This window comes from Sylvia atricapilla, chromosome 3, assembly GCF_009819655.1.
Source record: "Sylvia atricapilla isolate bSylAtr1 chromosome 3, bSylAtr1.pri, whole genome shotgun sequence".
NCBI lineage: Eukaryota > Metazoa > Chordata > Aves > Passeriformes > Sylviidae > Sylvia > Sylvia atricapilla.
Window position 1 is genome coordinate 55,029,897 of NC_089142.1, and position 17,831 is coordinate 55,047,727.

General features: G+C 38.8%; 1 protein-coding gene across 1 annotated transcript in view; it reads left to right on the forward strand.

Annotated features, from left to right (window-relative positions):
* ENPP1 (ectonucleotide pyrophosphatase/phosphodiesterase 1) overlaps positions 1-17,831 on the forward strand; it is a 52,762-nt gene that overhangs the window by 6,021 nt on the left and 28,910 nt on the right. The window contains exons 2-5 of the mRNA XM_066315394.1: positions 9,539-9,611; positions 11,057-11,173; positions 14,056-14,181; positions 14,352-14,412. Coding sequence (XP_066171491.1) covers positions 9,539-9,611; positions 11,057-11,173; positions 14,056-14,181; positions 14,352-14,412 — 377 coding nt within the window. The remainder of the gene's footprint in view (positions 1-9,538; positions 9,612-11,056; positions 11,174-14,055; positions 14,182-14,351; positions 14,413-17,831) is intronic.

Consider the following 17,831-nt stretch of genomic DNA (forward strand, 5'->3'; position numbering starts at 1 on the left):
AGTGGGAGTTTTTATGCTGGGTAGTGAAGACAAAAGTAATACTCTTGCTCTTTAACAGTAATTAAAAAAAAAAAATTAACTCTGAAGGGTTTCCAGGGTTAATTTGTATTCTTGCTTTATTTGTGCTTCATAGAGCTAGTTGGCATATCCTGTCCTAAAAGGCAGAAGCTGATGTGAAGTAAAAAATATTGTCTGAGGAAACACTTGCAGGAGTTAAGTCTTTCCATATGGTTGGGGATTTTTAAGTACAGAAAAAAACCCCAAACAATCAAACAACTGTGAACACAGACAAACACCAATACCAAAACAAGAGAGAAAAATAGCACCCCAAATTCCACTTTTATAAAAGTCTTCACAAGGGGAGAGTAGAGACCATCTTTGTTAAAAGCTCTACTCAGAACTCAGTTTAAATTTTATTGCCCATCTAGGTTGAATTTGGATACACAATCAAAAGGGTGATTGTGAATTGGCTAAGCAGACTTCAGCTCACTTTCAGCTGGGTAGTTTAGGTGTGGCTTTTAGCATCAATAAAACTGCATGGAGTTTAGGCTACCAAATACTCTCTTCTGTAGCTGAATTGGAGGATTTAAGCCATCCAGGAGGTTTCAGTCCCCCCTTGGAGTGCAGTGTGTATGGATGCTCCTGGCTGCCTGGACTCCAGCTGGAGTGCTGATCTTGGGACAGGCTGAAGCACACGTAGCTGTGTGACTGGTACATCTGTCAATGCTGCTGGCTGGTTGCCTGCCTGAAAACAGGATCCATGTTGGCCTAGGAATGGGAGTGTAGACTGTCTGCTCATGGATTAGGCTGCTCTGTGCTGCACCTTTGGTCTGTTCAGGCAAAACGAGCTAATGGGCTTGTGATTGCTGTTGTGTGCTCAGACTTGCTGCTCCAGCGTTCAGACTCAGTCTGTGCCTTAGGGTTTCCATTATGTTTCTTTAATTTTGCAGTAGTGTTTGCAGTAAATCTTTGTCTACCTGTCAGGCACCAGGTGAAGGCAGGTCATGCTGAAAAAGACAGTAAAACTGTATCCAGTCGTGGCTACAAGGCAGACATGGGCAGTGCTCTCATTGGAAAGGGACAATCTCACTGTATGTGAGCAGTGTGAGCACAGTGGATTTGGGGCACCAGCCAGGTTCAGCCTATAGTCTAAATTGCCAAGTGAGTATATAATGGTGAGGGAAGGCAGGCCTGTGAGTTTGGATCAGCAGAATAAATGACCAGGATGGGCTTGGCTGTTGTGTGGCTGTACCACATTCCAGACAGGGAACAGAGGCAAGGCTGGCTAAAACAAGGGGAGAGGGGCTCTTATGAGGCTTTCTCTAACTTTTTGTTGAAGAGCTATCTTCAACACTGGTTGAGATCCCCCAAATAGCGCTATCAATAACTGAACCAATACCAGAGAACTGGCCCCACTCACAGGCAGCCAAACTCCCGGGAGGAGGGTGGATGCTTTTGTTCTGAACGCCTTCATATAGTTCTGCAAAACTCAGATGCTAAAATAATAAATAGTGTAAGTGGAGAGGCTTTCTGTTGTAATAATTTTATCTTGAATTCAGAACAACTTGGTTACTGTGCTAAAACTTGGATTTCAGGCAAGGCCAAAGATACAAAAACTGTACAAGGCTTCCTTCCAACTCCTGCTCTTCGAAAATTTTCCTTTGCATTTTTTTACTAGTATCATGGGAATTACACAGAGTGAATTGTTCTGATTTGACTTGCAGTGGAAGCTTTCTTATTATTGCTTCTGGCTGAAAGGAGGAGCAGAGTAAATAAAGGCTTTGAAAACATGAAAGGTATGAAGAGTTTCTCACCTTGGAGCTGATACTAGAAATGCATATATTGGCAAGTATCACCATGACTATATACTGTGATAGAATTTGTCAATGTGCTGCATCATGACAGGGTCCCATTTGAATGAAACAGTAGTAGATGTGAGTTTAAGAGATGCTATTTTATTATGTTCCATATTGGAATGATATTTTTACATTATTTTGATATATTTCCTGACCTCTTTTCAAAAATCACTTTCTGCATTGGAAAGCAAAAAGTACTTTTCTTCGCAGGTGTTGCACAAATCACCTGCATAAAAAGTTTCCTGTAAGTATGTTTCTAAGGCAGCAGTGGATTTTATTGCAAATGGGATGTGATGGAGGAAAAAGAAAAGTAGTATAAGTAAGTAAGGACTTCACAAATGAAATAATGTTTAATTGTTTGATACAACAAGTTAACTAAGGAGAAAAGAGAGTAATAAGAAAAAAATGAAGTATTTGCATTTCTGAAGAAACTCAGTGAGCATAGGCTTGTCCCAGTTCTGCTGTGTAATGACATATAGGCAAATCAACCTATGTAAATGCTTTCTAATGTGGTAGTATGTGGATACAAGTTTGTGTTAAACACTAGTTGCTTTTGCTCCTAGAATAACAAAAAGTATAGTGTTGTTATAGCTGCTTCAAGAATATCAGTAATCCAACCTGGCTATGTATATTTCATTTCACTGTTTAACTCTGGTAAATGGGCCAGTTCTTGAACCTTCTGGCACAAATATGTTTCCACATTGTGAGGTATCAAAATTTGATAGTCTGGCTTTTGTTTTTTGAGGGGCTTTATGAAAAGGCGCTGAGGTAAACAATGGCCTCTCTATCAGCCCTTGCCTTTGTTTTGGGAAAATGGTGAAAGGATTCAGGGCAGAAGATGAGTCTGTAATCCATATCAGTGTACTTAGTAAAATACCTATAAGGAATAACTGAAATTGTTTGACTTGATCTTAAGGGTATTTTCCAGCCTAAATAATTCTGTGAAACCTGATTTGTTCTACCTTCTTCTCATACTGCTTGTGGTTCTGCAATTTTTTTGACATTTCTTATAGTCTTGGTGTTTTACAGGATTTCTTCACTTATTCTTTAAGGTCATTTTGTCTTACTTTGGGAGTTAATATTGCTTTCATGGCGACACTAATAACAGTATCTGCCAAAGAAAAATGGATGTGAATATAGGTTTACTTGGTATGTTTGGTGGTATAGTCAGTACCCTGTAGAAGCCACCTTCTCTGTACACTGTTCTTGTCACAACTCTCATTACAGTAATCGAAACTGGAACTTTAAGCTTTGGCTTTATTCTTGATAGGGGATTTCTGGAACAGGAAGGGCATGAAGAGGGCTCAAGACCATATTTTCAGATTCGGTTTTGCTTTTATTTATGAGTCAAGTGCAACTTTTTTGGAAAACAATTTTTAGTTGGCATAATTACTGGTAGTCTCCTTCCTATCTATGCACTTGTGCATTCGTATGTGGTTGCCACTAAGGTGGGTGACGTGAGGTGAGCTTTGTTCTGTGTTTTTAGTCTCCTGTGTTGAATAAAAGAATTGTATTTGAAAGTACAATGTTTGCTTTCTTTCTCATAACACCAGTTTTCAGTTCTGTTTTCCTTAGGTTTTCACAAAAATCTACTTGCTGATTAAATAGCAGAGTCAGCTGCTATCTGCTTTTTGTAAATTGGACTAGAAGTTTCACTTCCCCTTCTTTTTGGCTAGCATATTGTTGCACTTTAATTTCTCTCTAAATTCTCTCATGATGTTAAGTGCAGTGAAAAAGGTAACAGCTGAGGTAAAGCTTTGATAACAAGAGCTCAAGTGCTAATGACTTCCAGGAAAGTATGTACCTACACAGTTGGGCAAGCAACAAATAAGAAAAATATTTTAGATTCCAGCTGACTATCTGGCAGATGCTAACTGTTCTGTCTTTTGATATCTTGTTAAAAAATAGATGCTTCAATAGTTTTGGAAGGTATTTAGACAGCTATAGTATGATGATGTCTTCTGCTGAGTAAGAGTTATCACTCTTTGGTGACCTTTATGAGGGCTTTTATAATACCTTACAGTGGCTCAATTTACCTTTAAAACATTCTTGTCCTTTGAATGACCTTTGATTGCAATAGTACTTAATAACAGTCTTCAGAACATTGAATAGAAAGAATGAGAGTAGATCTCTGTGCCTCTTTGAGAAGAGAAACAATAATATTTGTGCTTTTTCATAGTAAATCTTTTTAGCTCTGGAAAAGTTTTGGGTGTTATCTCCAGCATTTTCATCCTCTGACTTCAGAATTAGTCACCTCCAGTGTTTTAGAACAGCCAGGACCTGAGAACCTCAGAGACTCTCTTCCTGCTGGCCTCTACGAGTGGAATGTAGATCAACAGAAGCAAGTCTCTGAAGGCCATAAAAATATTTACAAATGTGGAAAGAAGATGACTGGTGCAAGAAGGAGGTGGTGCACTTGATTCAGTGCTGATTTACTGTTTTTTTTTTTTTTTTTAGATGATTTGCTAAAGTGTTACTTAAGTGGCTGTGCTGGTGTGAGTGAAGCATCTACTTCCTTTCAGTTTATTAAACTTATTAAGTAACCCCTGCTTTTCAATAAAACTGAGCTGTTGGCAAGGGGATTATGCTGGTTTAAAAAGAATTTTTACAAACATGAGTAAGTGTTCCACTACCTCTGGCAAGTGTAGATAAGCGTAGCTTTTTTTTTTCTTTATACAGTATGCTGTCAGCATTTTTAACAGTGTCAACAGAAGTTGACACTGTTCTTGCTTGAAATTCGTTATTTATTATTATGTTCTTTATACTTTTGGAGGTGAAATTCTTTCTCAAAGATATTTTAGTGTTAAGGTTCAGGTCAGTAATCATCTATTCTAGGTGCACAAAACACTGAAAAAAGCATGCCTTTCACAGATCCCAGTGGTTTTGGAAAATTCCGTGGGTTTTCTTAATACTGGCATTACAGACCCTGTCTAGACATCCTCCCTTAATGGATACATATGACACAACTGTGAGAACCAGTCGTGGAGATTAGAATGGAAAAAAACATTATTTTGCATGGGTCCCTTGATAATTGCATAGTTCTTAATGGATGTGTCTTAAACTTTGGAGTGGCAAGTTTTGTTTGCCATGGAATGCCAGGGATGAAGGTAGGGAGATGGAAAGCAACTGGGTACATGGCAGGCAAAGAGTGAGGAAGATCAACACAGAAATAAATGTAATTCAGAATAATAATTCCTTGAAGAAATATCAGTGCATTCTTTGGCAAATAAAATACAGAATAGAGGAGGGGAGAGGGAGTGGTGGACAGAGCTAGAGAAGAATGAAGAGAAAGGAACAGTAGTATTAACTGTGTAAAGGAGGACAAAAATATTATAGGAAAGGTGGCAGTAGCTAAGGCCAGTGAGTTTTCTTTGTGTATCAGTAAGACCTGTACAGCTGAGGAGTCTCTCTGGGATCAGGTGTGTGCAGCCTGTACACTTGCTGACTCTGGCCCTTCCAGCAGCTCCCCGAAATCACTGCTGAGAAATTCTCTTCAGCTGCAATTCTAGAGATGAGTGAGGGAAATGACTCTGTTCTCTAACCATGCTATCATATTTCCATTTACCCAGCTCAAAATAAAAGGGTTTTGAAATAAAAGGCTTTTGAAGTGTTCTCAGGATTGCAGTTTTCCAGATTTTCAACCACCTATTCCCAACCGTTAGGATTGTTTGCAAAGCAAAGCTTTTATTGCTTCCTCCCACGTAAAGGAAGCAATGATGGGACAGAGATTCATCCCTAGATGACAATGTTTTTGTGATTCCAAAACAAACTTTCTAAAAATTATTTTTAAACCAGAAAAGGACGCTTTCTTCTCTGCAGTTGTTACTGTGTTGTTTTTAAAACCTTTTCTCAGATGCTATATTAAAACTGAATCTGACAGTTTGTGCTAGCAGCCTCAGAAGATACAGATCATAAAAAGTTAATTTTTTACTAGTGTGTATTACAAGGCCAGGTTCTTTAATTGTTCTTGTCTTCCTACTAAATGCTGGATTCTCATATTCTTTCTTAATGGCACCTTTTCTCAGTTCTTGCTTTCTCTTTTGAGTGGAAGAATATGGATGAGAGAGAATAGGTGAGATTTCTTCCCATTGTTAAAAAAGGCAGATGAAACCTTCAAGGCAGGCATTATATTACAGTGTGGTAATAGCTACAGATTTGAATTTGGTGCTTGCTACAGGATGCTAAACAAGGTCCTTGTTAGTAAACAAGAATGCATGCAGCTACTTGTCTTTCTATGGATTAAAAAAATATATCATCTTTATGTAGCTGGCTGCAGCATCCCCATCCTGACCTACCAGTATGTAAAACAGGTCGAGTAATATTAGTAACCTACTTGCTATGGGGAGTTTCTTATAGAATCACAGAGTTGTTAGGGTTGGAATGGACCTTAAACATCACCTAGTTCTAACCCCACTGCTATGGACGGGGACACCTTCCACTAGGTTCCTCACAGCTCTGTCCAACTTGGTCTGGAACACTTCCAAGGATGGGGAATCCACAGCTTCTCTGGACAGCAGAGGTATGTTGCAATATAGAAAGAAGCAAAGTAAGCCAGTTCATCTTTAGAGTGCAGCAGTCTTTAAAAACAGTTTGAATATTCTTAATCATCTACAGAGTTGTTAATCTCAGGGCTTTCCTGAGACAGTTGACTGACAATAGGTCAGCTACTGGTAAAACATCTCTTACTGTGCCTAGTCAGGACTGCTGCTGCTGGCCAGTATTAGCTGCTCCTTGTTGTTCCAGCAGAACATTTTGCCATTTGTGTGGATAATATCCATGTGACTGAAGTCATTCAGGCTCAAGATAAAGCTTCAATTCAAAGACTTAAACACTAAGCTGCGGTTGCATGGGATTCTGCTGGGTTAGATTTGGCTGTCCCAGAACATTGTCAAATGCTTAATGTGTAAACTTGCTGGTTTTGTAAGACTTCTTTATTAAATATTAAAGAGGAAAAGAAAACAAAAAGGAGGTAGAAGCTCTAGTATTTTGCAGTAAAATATTTTTATGACAGAAATTTAAGCTAGTGGGAATAAAGTTAAGAAAACAAAGGATTTAATGTAGTGAGTCAAGAGTTCCAAGATCTTAATTTACAGTTTCATTTAGTATTGCATTTTGTAGTATTTTGTACCCAAAGAGTACTCATGTGCCTCAGTGAACATAATCCTTTTGTTTTTGCTTTTTGGAATTATGTTCATAGAAGCATAAAACTGACAACCTGGAATAGAATACAAAACTGTGATTTTGTTACATTTGGTGCCAAAATCACAGAGATTATTTGTGAGAATTTAAGCAAAGTTTTACCAGTTTCATGTTGAGAAGGATTATAATGCTGTCGCTTTGGAATGGGTTTTATGTAAATTTTTTTTGCATTAATTTGGTGTCATGATTAAATTCCTGCATTACCTACACTGAAGCTCCATAAGGGAATATTAGAAGTCCATTTAGTGGCACTGCAATGTGTTTTCTTTACAAAGGTGCCTTAGGTGGCATAAGTCCCATAGGTCATGGGTCTAGGTAGCTACTTGAAGATATGGGAATAAAGCTGTTACAGACAGAGTAGCCATGGGTTTTGCTTGTTTTAAAGCATATTTACCTTTACACCTCAGAGGATGTTCTACTCTTTGATCTTAGTAGCAGGGACTGGTGGGAGCAGAGAAGCAATAAATCTTCACCCTGAAATACAATGTTCTCTACTTGGTTTTTTTTTTTTTTTAAATGAATCCATTTGTAATTTAATAATAATAGTAACAATAGCAGCAATAATAATGTTAAAACGAGTCTTGCCCTCTCCACTGATTTTGCTGGGCTTTGATGTCTTGTATTTGAAGTGCCTCCTACTTCCCTGTGCACCTGCTCTTTCTAGGTGATATTTTATATGAGGGATTTCAAAGGTGCAGAACAATTTATAACGTTATAATGAAGATAACGTTGTTGATACTGATGTAACAGAAAGTGTTGATACTGCATGTGTTAGTGTTCTGATAAGAAGAAGAAAAACAAAAAAAGAAAACTACAAAACTCTGTACTTGTGTTAATTCTTGATTGGTGGTTTTAATAGATACGTGCATCTTTCTGTAAGTGTTTTCATATCCAGGTGAACTGATGATGCTAGATTTTTTCCCCCTTCAGTTTTTTATTATTTTTCTTCTTTCTCTGTCAATTCAAAGACTGAAATTGAACTGAAAAAGTGCTTATTTCTTTGCTATGCATGATGTTGAATAAAATTCTTGTGACTTGTCTGGTTCAGAATTCTGAAGCCACAGCTTCATCATGTCTGGTCTGTTGTTCAATTTTTAAATTAAAAGTATATATGTAATATTTTTTATATTCATTAATTTAGTTTTTTGATAATTTTTAGTTCAAAAATTCAGAGTAATATCTGAATTCCAATGCTACATATTACAGAACTTACTTTCTTACTGTCTTTATTAACTGCTTAGTGAACAAAATTGCATAGTAAACTGTAGAGCTGTTAAAAACAACAGAAATAGTTTTTAGTTACTGAAGTGTTCACGGTATTGAAAAAGAATAAATGTAGAAATAATTAGGTGCATTTTAAAATGGAAGCAATTTTTGCCATGTCACAATATGATTCAGGCATCCTACTCAATGCTGACTCAGCAGATTTTTCTGATGGAAAGGAGGAAAAAAGGGACAGAGTTGTGTAGCTGTGCATGCGAAGTTATTGAAGTGTTGCTTCAGTGCATTTTTTCCACAGAAAACAGTGACAGGAAAGGTGGTATGTGTAAATTTTCCCTACCCAGAGCCCCCCAAATTCTTTTTTATAAGAAAGTCTACATTATTGCAGGATCTTCTGTTTCAGGACTTCTGGCAAAGTACTTTATTACATTCTACACTTAAATAGAACAGCTGTTGTAACTGCATTGTTGGCTTCTCTTTAAGTATTATATAAGCCCTGATAGTATGTATACTTCTTCTAAAGAGTTTGTGGAATAAGTCCAATACTTAATGAGGTTAGAAGAAATCTGTCTCTGCATTTGAGTAGTCATCAAATCCCACCATAACATGCTGGGCAAGGATAATACAGTGCTTGTTCTGTATCTTCAGTGCATCCAGAATCCAAAATGAACACAGCCATAGTTTCTGGTCAGTGCAAGACACTGTGGTCAGTCTTGATGTGACATTCCACAGTTGCTTACCATGGTGTGGACCCAGATCTAGTATGAACTGGATACTAGGAAGTGGGAAAAGGCTTTCCTGCCTAAGAAAATTATAGGTATCACTTCAGGGCTATGCCTTCTGTTTGTAGTCCGTGGTTAATGGCAAAACTTCACCTTCTTAGAACAACATATGAGGAAGGAAGGAGTGGAGTAAAAAAATGTTCTATAAAATGTGTAAGAAATAGAAATATATCATCATGAAAGAATGATATAAAAGAAATCAAGAAAGCCATGATGATATGTGTCTATGCTAAAGGACTTGAGAAGAAATGATATACATAGGCCCAGTTGTGGCAAACATATTCATACACTGCTAATTCATTGCAAACAATACAGCTACTTGTGGAAGTGAAAACTGCTAGTGAAAACAGTGAAATCAGCCTCCAAATCAGCATGTTTATGAATTTCAGTACAAATGTATAACATTACAGAGACAATGAGTGCTTTCAAAACCATTCAATGGTAATTTAATATTACTTTCTTTTCCTTCCTGTCCCACAGGTACTCTGTGTCTGCGTGTTAACGACAATCCTAGGATGTATATTTGGCCTGAAGCCTAGCTGTTCAAAAGATGGTAAATAATGTATCTTTTATTTAGTAATATTACTAAACAGTTCCTTTTTTTTTTTTGTGAATTAGTTATCATTTTATCAAAACGCCACCCTTCTTGCTGCAGGAGGAGGATTGCATGCATTCCTTGGAGCAGTATCAGAAAGAGGGGAATAAAACCACCAGAAAATAAACCTCAGGTGTACTCAATAATTGTGTGTACTCACTTGAGAGGTAAAGTGATCCTGGTACTCAGTGTCTGATCTGGCAGTTCCATGTTTCCCAGCTGTCACTGTGGTGATGTCACATGGCTGGATTTTTTCAGTTTACCATCAAAAAAATGAAACAACAAAACACAACAATTTCATGTTGTCCTGGAACATTTGTTTTTCATCTTTTCCAGTCAATTATGGAGGGAAAAAGAAGTTATTTTTTTACTGGTTAGAACTGTAGCCTGAAAACTTTCCTGGTGGAATTCCTCTGTCTGTTTTCTGTCCTGAAAAATATGTGGTTTTTTCAATGGTGAAATTTCTTCAGGTAGAAGGTTACGAAATACTTTCTTTTTTAAAGAAATTAGGCTTCACTTCGGGAGCAACTATGAAGAATAATTTCAAAGCTAAACATAAAATGATTTTTAACAGATGGTCTGTTTATGCAATTTCTATTATAGTATATATAGTCTAGTATACCTATTATATATATATAGGTTTCCTCTCATTTTGTTATAGCTCTGCAGTATTGGTTTATTAATCTCATTTTCCTAATATCACACACCTCAAGATTCTTCAGAAGAGGAGCCAAATAATGGAGGATTTCCCCTCACTCCCTTCTGGTGATTGCTCAGGATTAGACTGTGACCAAATTCTTAAGTTTTGTTAATACTTCACGTCACCAGTTCCAGTTTCTGGTGGTTTTTTTTTTGTTTTTTTTGTTTTTTTGTTTTTTTTTTTTTTTTTTGTTCCCCTGCCCTCAGCAACTGAAATCTAGTGGAAGAATGCTATGTCTTTTTTTTATACTTAAATTGAACAAAAAATTAACTGGTGAGCAGTACACTCAAGTTAGTATCTCTTGAATCTGCTTTGGAACAGCCCTCCTTACGTCTTGAGATCTTACATATTCTGAGTGACTATACTCACATTTTGCTGGGACACAGAAAGACAAGGACAGTCACAACTATTGACAGTCATTGGTTTCTGCCAATGCACCATGTTCCTGCCAATGCACCATGTTCCTGCTAAAAGAGAATGGAATCCTTTGTCCAATATGATGAAAAAATATTTTTGTTCAGTAAGAGGAAATAAGCATTTGGTTGGATCAAGACTTTCCTTTGGCTGTCACTGTTTTTGCAGCCATCCTGTAAGTTGTGGAATGGCCCACTGTGTCATTTCACATGCTGACGGTATTAGTTTCTTTTGCACGTTGACTGATTTGGGCTCAGCCACTGACATCTGACACTATCCAATATTACAGTGAAAACCTGCAAAGGTCGTTGCTTTGAAAGGACCTTTGGAAGCTGCCGTTGTGATAAAGATTGTGTCAAGCTCGGAAACTGCTGCTTAGATTACCAGGAAACATGTATACAACCAGGTAAGGATGGAAAAAAGCTAAGGGAGCAATCTCTCCTGTTCTTTGACAAGGGACAGCTCAGTATGTGAGTACGACTGTGGTCAGGACTTTTTTCAGATGGGCTCTGAGTGCAAAGCAGTTCTACTGAACAGCAGAGTGGTTCTGATGCCACTCGTCTCTCCTTTTTTATGCTCTCCTGGATGGAGTTGCAGTGCTGATGGTGGTACTGGGGACTCCTCTGGAAACATCAGGGCTCTGGTACAGCTGCTGTTTCACACAAATAAGACTTGTATTTCACCCAGCTGGACTACTTAGGAGCTGACATAGCTGGTAGGCTGGCTTTCCCATAGCTCTCCTGTGAGGACAGAGCCTGCAAGAGACTGTGCTGCTGCCCTCCCCCTTAGAAGGAGGAGGAACAATGGCATCCCGAGGTCTTAGCCAGCTTTTTGTTTGCTGGTGGTGAGACAACAGCAGCCCACATTGTTTCTGGCATCAGGGATGACTCCTACGTTCTTGGGCAAGCCTGGAATAGAAGTGCATTCTGCATATTGCATTTGTCTGCCATCGCCTGAGTGAAAAAGGGGAAGGACAGAGCAGCTCTGTGAGAACTGCCATCTCTCCTTACCCAGCTGCCCAGGCCCTCAGGCTACTCCCCAGCCTGAGTGTGAAGCAAGGGTCATGAGCGTGAATCCAGGCAGGATGACAAAACAGATTACACTGGTGAAGGATTGCGAAATGAGGAGCAGCTGCCATGATTTGCCAGAAGGCAAAGGTCAAATAGACAAACGTGAAAAATACCTTGGAGAAATTTTTCAGGGAAAGATGTGAGAGTGTGTAGAACACCAAGGACAGAACCTGACTATTTTCTCTGCTTTGGTTTTGCCTTTATGCTTCAAAAGTAGCATTCCTTTCAGATAACTTTTTTCTTCTTACTCTTATTTTACATAAATTTGATTAATTTCTGGGTGAGACCACACTGATACATTTAAAATTCCAATGTGGACTTTGAAAACCAAATAGTTAAACTAAGCTCAGATCCCTGCTTCAATTGACTGCTTTTGAAAGGACAAGTCACATATATATAGCTGATATATCCAGGTATATAGTCACATGGGTTTTACTCTGTCTGTTTTATTTCATCACTCCCCCTGAGTGTAAAGGGTCTCTAAAAATAAACTGGAGAGTCTGCCTTAGCACTAGGAATGTGAATTAATTAATTGGTGGTGATTTTTGGTTTTGGATTTTTTTTTTAATCAGCCCTAACATCAGTGGAGAATCAAATTCTAATTTCCCAATAGTATCATATAACTAGAGCCATAATAGATTATGCTCTCTCTCATGAAAGTAAAGATCTATTTGATATTAGTGGAATTACTGAAGTACAATAATCTGAAAGTGAGATTAACCTCCTGACAATGCTTTTAGGGATTTCTAATTGCTAGTCATATATGAAAATTGAGTGTCCTCTGCTCAAACATTTAGATTTGGCTTCCATGTCTCTGTTAAGATCTTCACTTAAGTATTGACTCAGCTGGTAAATTCACTGGTGTTTATCCTCACTGAATGTAAAGGATCTATTTGTGTTTATGACTGATAACAAATCATAGAATCACAGAATATGCTGAGTTGGAAGGGACCCATCAGGATCATGAAGTCCAACTCCTGGCCCTGCACAGGACATGGCAAGAGTCACACCATGTGCCTGAGAGTGTTGTCCAAATGCTTTTTGAACTCTGTCAGGCTTGGTGCTGTCACCACTTCCCTTTTCCAGTGCCCAGCTGCCTTCTGGGTGAAAAATCTTTTCCTGATACTTAACCTAAAGCTCACTTGACTCAGCTTCATGCCCTTTCCTTGATCCCTGTCACTGGCCAGGAGAGTAAGAGATTGGTGCCTTCCCCTCTGTTTTTCCTCATGAGAATGCTGAAAATTATAATGGGGCTTTTCCTCCATGTCCTCTTCTCCAGGCTGAACAGACCAAGTGACCTCAGCTGCTCCTCGTAAGGTCTCCCCTCCAGACCCTTCACCATCCTCATTTGGACATTTCTTTGGACACTCTCTAATATTTTAATGCCTTTCTTATAATATGGCACCCAAAGCTGCCCCCAGCACTCAAGGTGAGGCTGCCCCAGTGCAGAGCAGTGTGGGACAATCCCCTCCCCTGCCCAGCTGGTGATGCTGTGCCTGATGCCCCCCAGGACAGGGTTGACCCTCCTGGCTGCCAGGGCACTGCTGGCTCATATTCACCCAGGACATCCAGGTCTGCAAATGCTACAATGTACTGGAATGTGCTGTTCAGACAAATCAACATTGCTGTCTAATAAGATCAGCAGTGGAGCTGAAGTCAGTAGGTCTTCCTGTGAGCTTATGTATAGAGTCTTAAATAGTGGCAATGATGCCTATGCCTAAGAGATGCTGAAAGAGGCTGGAGTGCCCGGTGATGACTGGCAAAATCCACTGTGACTTCAAATGGAAGTCAGAATAAATGAATGCTGCTCAGTGTTTTCTAGGCATTCCAAATTCAGACTCAAAATTTTTTTCTGGGGGCGGGGTTTGGGAACTTTTTTATAGTATGAGTTTACCAGATTAAACTCATAAAAATTACTGTATTTCAGGAGACTTGTAAAACAGATTCTTTCTGATCTGTGATATTTATACCCATATGCTGCATGACTGTATTCAGATGACTGTGCTCTTGGGTATTTAGTCATGGGTGTTTCTATTTCCTGAAGTGCCAAAGTTTGTGATACTATGTGTGTATGAGATAACTCATTATCTCTATTACACCTGAGGACTATTTCTCAGTGAGTAGAGATTTGAGACTTAACCGAACACTTGCTTTATTAATTCTGGACTTACAGCAGTATTAATCATTGTGCTGTTCTTCTCTCTCACCTGTTTTTTAGCCCACATATGGACCTGCAATAAATTCAGGTGTGGAGAAAAGAGGCGACCAGAATACCATTGCTCCTGTTCAGATGATTGTGTGGAAAACAAAGATTGCTGTGTCAATTATCAAGCTGTTTGTAAAGGTAAATATCAACAACAAATTAGTGCCATCTTTCATATGTACCCATATTTGTATAAAAGGAGCAAGAACATAATATGACTTTAAAAGCATTCAGTAAGATGAAGAAAAAACTTGCACCTATCAGTAAGAATGTACTGTCTTAAAAAATAAATTGCACTCATTTGTTTTAAGGAGAGGCAAGCTGGGTTGAAGAAGAATGTGAGGACATTACTGAACCTCAGTGTCCGAAAGGGTGAGGAAATTGAATATTTGCATAGCTCTGCTCTTTGCTTGCATTTCATTTTTGAGATTGTTTTCCCTGCTATGCCTTCCTAGGACCTGCTTGCCTTTTGCACACACAGTGAGAGCAGCTGCCAGGGATGAACACCTGTTCAGTCAGCATTTGGTGGTGCTTACTAACAGATCAGGTTGTTCTATCTCAGCACTTGCTTGTCTTGCAAGATATGCCTATTCCTCAACTCTGCTGTGTCTCACAGATGTGCGTGCCCTGCGCAACTCTGCCTGGTTGCCAGCCATATGATTGGCCTACATGTGCTACAATACCCACCATTCCAAATATTTTGGGACCCATTCGGCAATCTTAGACTCCTAAGACTGTCTCTCTCCCCTGACTCTTTAAAAGACCTTTCCAATAGCTTGCATTTCCTAGCCTCAGGACTGCAAACTGGGGGCCGATCTCTGTTCCAGCTCCACCAGCAGTGGACAACACTATTTGTAAGCTGTCTGAATTACTTTCGTTAAAAGGTGTCAAGTGCCATGGGATCCTTGTATTCTCTGGCTCAGCTCCACATTGGGCCTGCTCCTGCAAATTATGTATACACTGTGTGAGGAATGACTCATGTGGTTTATGGCATCAGCACTCAGGCTTGAATAGTACAGTAAAGCTCCCAGCCAGGAAAAAAAGGCTTGTATTACTCTAACTGTTTTTTGCTGTGGGATCTTCTAACTAATTTTAACTATGAATTTGACTATAAACTATGACTGTATGTCTATGCTATTAATAGAAGTGACTTAAATTCTTGATTGATTTATGTTCCAGTAGTAAATACTTGCTAGACATGTTATGGGACAGCTATATTCTTGTCTGACAAGTATCAAAAAATACAGACCTATTTTATTTTGGTTTTGAAGTTATAGTGTGATGGGATATTTCTAGTAAAGTAAAACTATTTTATTTTGTTCTTATGTCATTAGTTTTTTGACTTGATGTATTTAAATCATGCTATATTTATTCATTTGAGTTATAATACTGTCATAAAAATACATTTCCTTTTGAAATATTTCATACCAGTTGAGTACCTTTCATTCTGATTCAGGGCACTGACAGATGCTGGACATGTTAGAACCTTCATCAGGACAGAAAGTGGAGCTTCTGTCCGGCTTGTAGTCCAAGTCCCCAGTAGTCCCCTGTGTAGGAAGGTGAAAGCCAGGTGGTTCTTGAGGTTTTTGTCCTTAACCTTTGTTCTGAGTTCAGGAGCCATTTCGGATTTCATGGTGGGTACTGAGTCTAGGGTGCTGATTTTTCTAATGCAAGGTTAGGAAGTGTTGTCCCCAAGAGTTTGGTAAACAAACAAGAGTCTTGTGCAGATCCACAGTCAAAGTTACTGACACAAATGTCATAGGGCAACTCCTGTTGGTTAACTTGTTTTTAGGGTTTTTTGTTTGTTTTTCTTCTGTACAGCTCATGAAAGGGATACATAGTTACTCCTCTAAAATTGTTTTAATCCTGGTAAACCCCAAAATGTTGCAATAAAACCCAGCCCAGGAAAGGGTGATGTGTGGTCAAAGTTGAATCAAACAGTGTTGACTGAAGGCTCATCTTGGACTATTAGCACACAAGCCTCTCCCAAAAGTAACAACTGTGTAAACAATCCACTTCTTCCTATGCTGTGTGGTAGGCAGGAATGCAGGTGAATTTAGTTGCAGCACTCATTTTGAGGCCTCAGGATATCAGTTCTGATTCTGTGCCTATTAATACAGTATGTGTTGTGAGTTCAGATTGCTGGTTTTATTCTATTTTGGTTTTAGCTGTTCCTGTCTTGCAGAATAGACAAAAGACAACACAACGTTCAATGAGGTGCTCAATCTGATAAATCCCACTGATTTCAGTGAGACTGATCAATTGCTTAATTTTAAGTACACAACTAAGTCTTTCCAAAACTGGGTTCTATGTTGTTTAATAGGCATATAAAGTTAATAGGCTGTAAAATCTCAGGAGTGATCACACTATTCTAGGAGTGAAATAATACTCAGACAATTCAAACCTACTCAAGCAGTTTATCCCAGTACTTATGTAGATGGCTTTACTGATGACTTTTTGCTGTCTTTTTGTTCTCATGTCTTTTTCTGTATTCAGCCCTATTACTATTTGTTCTATTTTCATTGAACTGTAAGAGTGTCTGATGACTTTCCTCTTTGCTGATCTCTCTTTATATCTTAATATATATTTGTACTTATGCCTTCTGTTGAGTCCTTCTGTACGTTTAGTGGAAAAGAAAGCTTTTCTTCCTGTGCTTTATGGCTGTGTGTAGGCAGTATTGTATGAGTGTGTGTGGGATAGGAAGTTTTCTGTGTACTACATTAAGCTTTTGAAGGGAACTTTCTTTTCCTGCCTATTTAGTTTTCTTTCTCTTTTAATTATGGTCTAGCCTGTCTGCAGCGATGGAGGTCAACTTGGCAATGTGTTCCATGGTTCTGGCCTCTTGATCATCCAGACTGGTGAACCTCCTAGACCACAGCAAGCCTGTGTTGCCTGCATAATGTTTCCATAGAAGCCAGTTTATAGGATGGGATAATTGCTACTGCATTTCCTTCAGTTTGGAGTCAGGATGTGACTGTGGCATACTTATTTATCCAAGAGCTGTGAAACACGCTTGTCTCACTGTTTGGACGCAGCCAGCATGAATCACCAACACAGGACCAAAACTTGAGCCTCCCAGGCTTGCTTGCCCATGACAGGCCATTCATGAAGTAGCAAGTGCAGTCTTGACTACTGACAGGAAAAATGTGTAGAAGTGGCTGATATACCTCAGAATGAAGACTGGGTCAGTTTATCTGGGGATTTTACTGGAGCTTTTCCAAAAAGAGTGCAGTTTAACATGGTCTGTCATGCTTTGCTTCCCTGAGCACCAGGGCGGATTACTAAATATATGAGTTTTGGCATGTGTATAGTATACAAGAAGTGAAATGGGCAATTGCCCTCGTTGTGGCTATGGCCTATTTTGCCAAGTTTAATTTTACATGTGTGAAGGGGTCAGTAGCTAGATTTGCAGACAACCAAAACATGTATTTAACAGTTGGTTTACTTGTAAATGCCAAACCAGAAACAGTTGCGTAAAGTCCCTTTCTAAGTGGTTGTTTTAATTTGGTGGGGTGTTTTGGTTTTGGTTTGGTTTTTTCCTTTTTTTTTTTTTTTTTAAAGTTAGACTCGTTGGTTAATAATATTGACCAGCCTCAAAGTCCATGTTTTATTGCACAGAACTTTGCAGTGAAGATTTTTAGACCTCTGCATTGAAGTGAATCAATTTATTGAAAAAGGGCATGGAGAAGGTATTTGCAAAACTTGTAGAGGTCAGAATCTGTGCTGCAAAAAAATACTTGTAATATGGGCAAAGGTAGTGCATAAAGTTCGTTGCTCTGTTCTGCTATGTA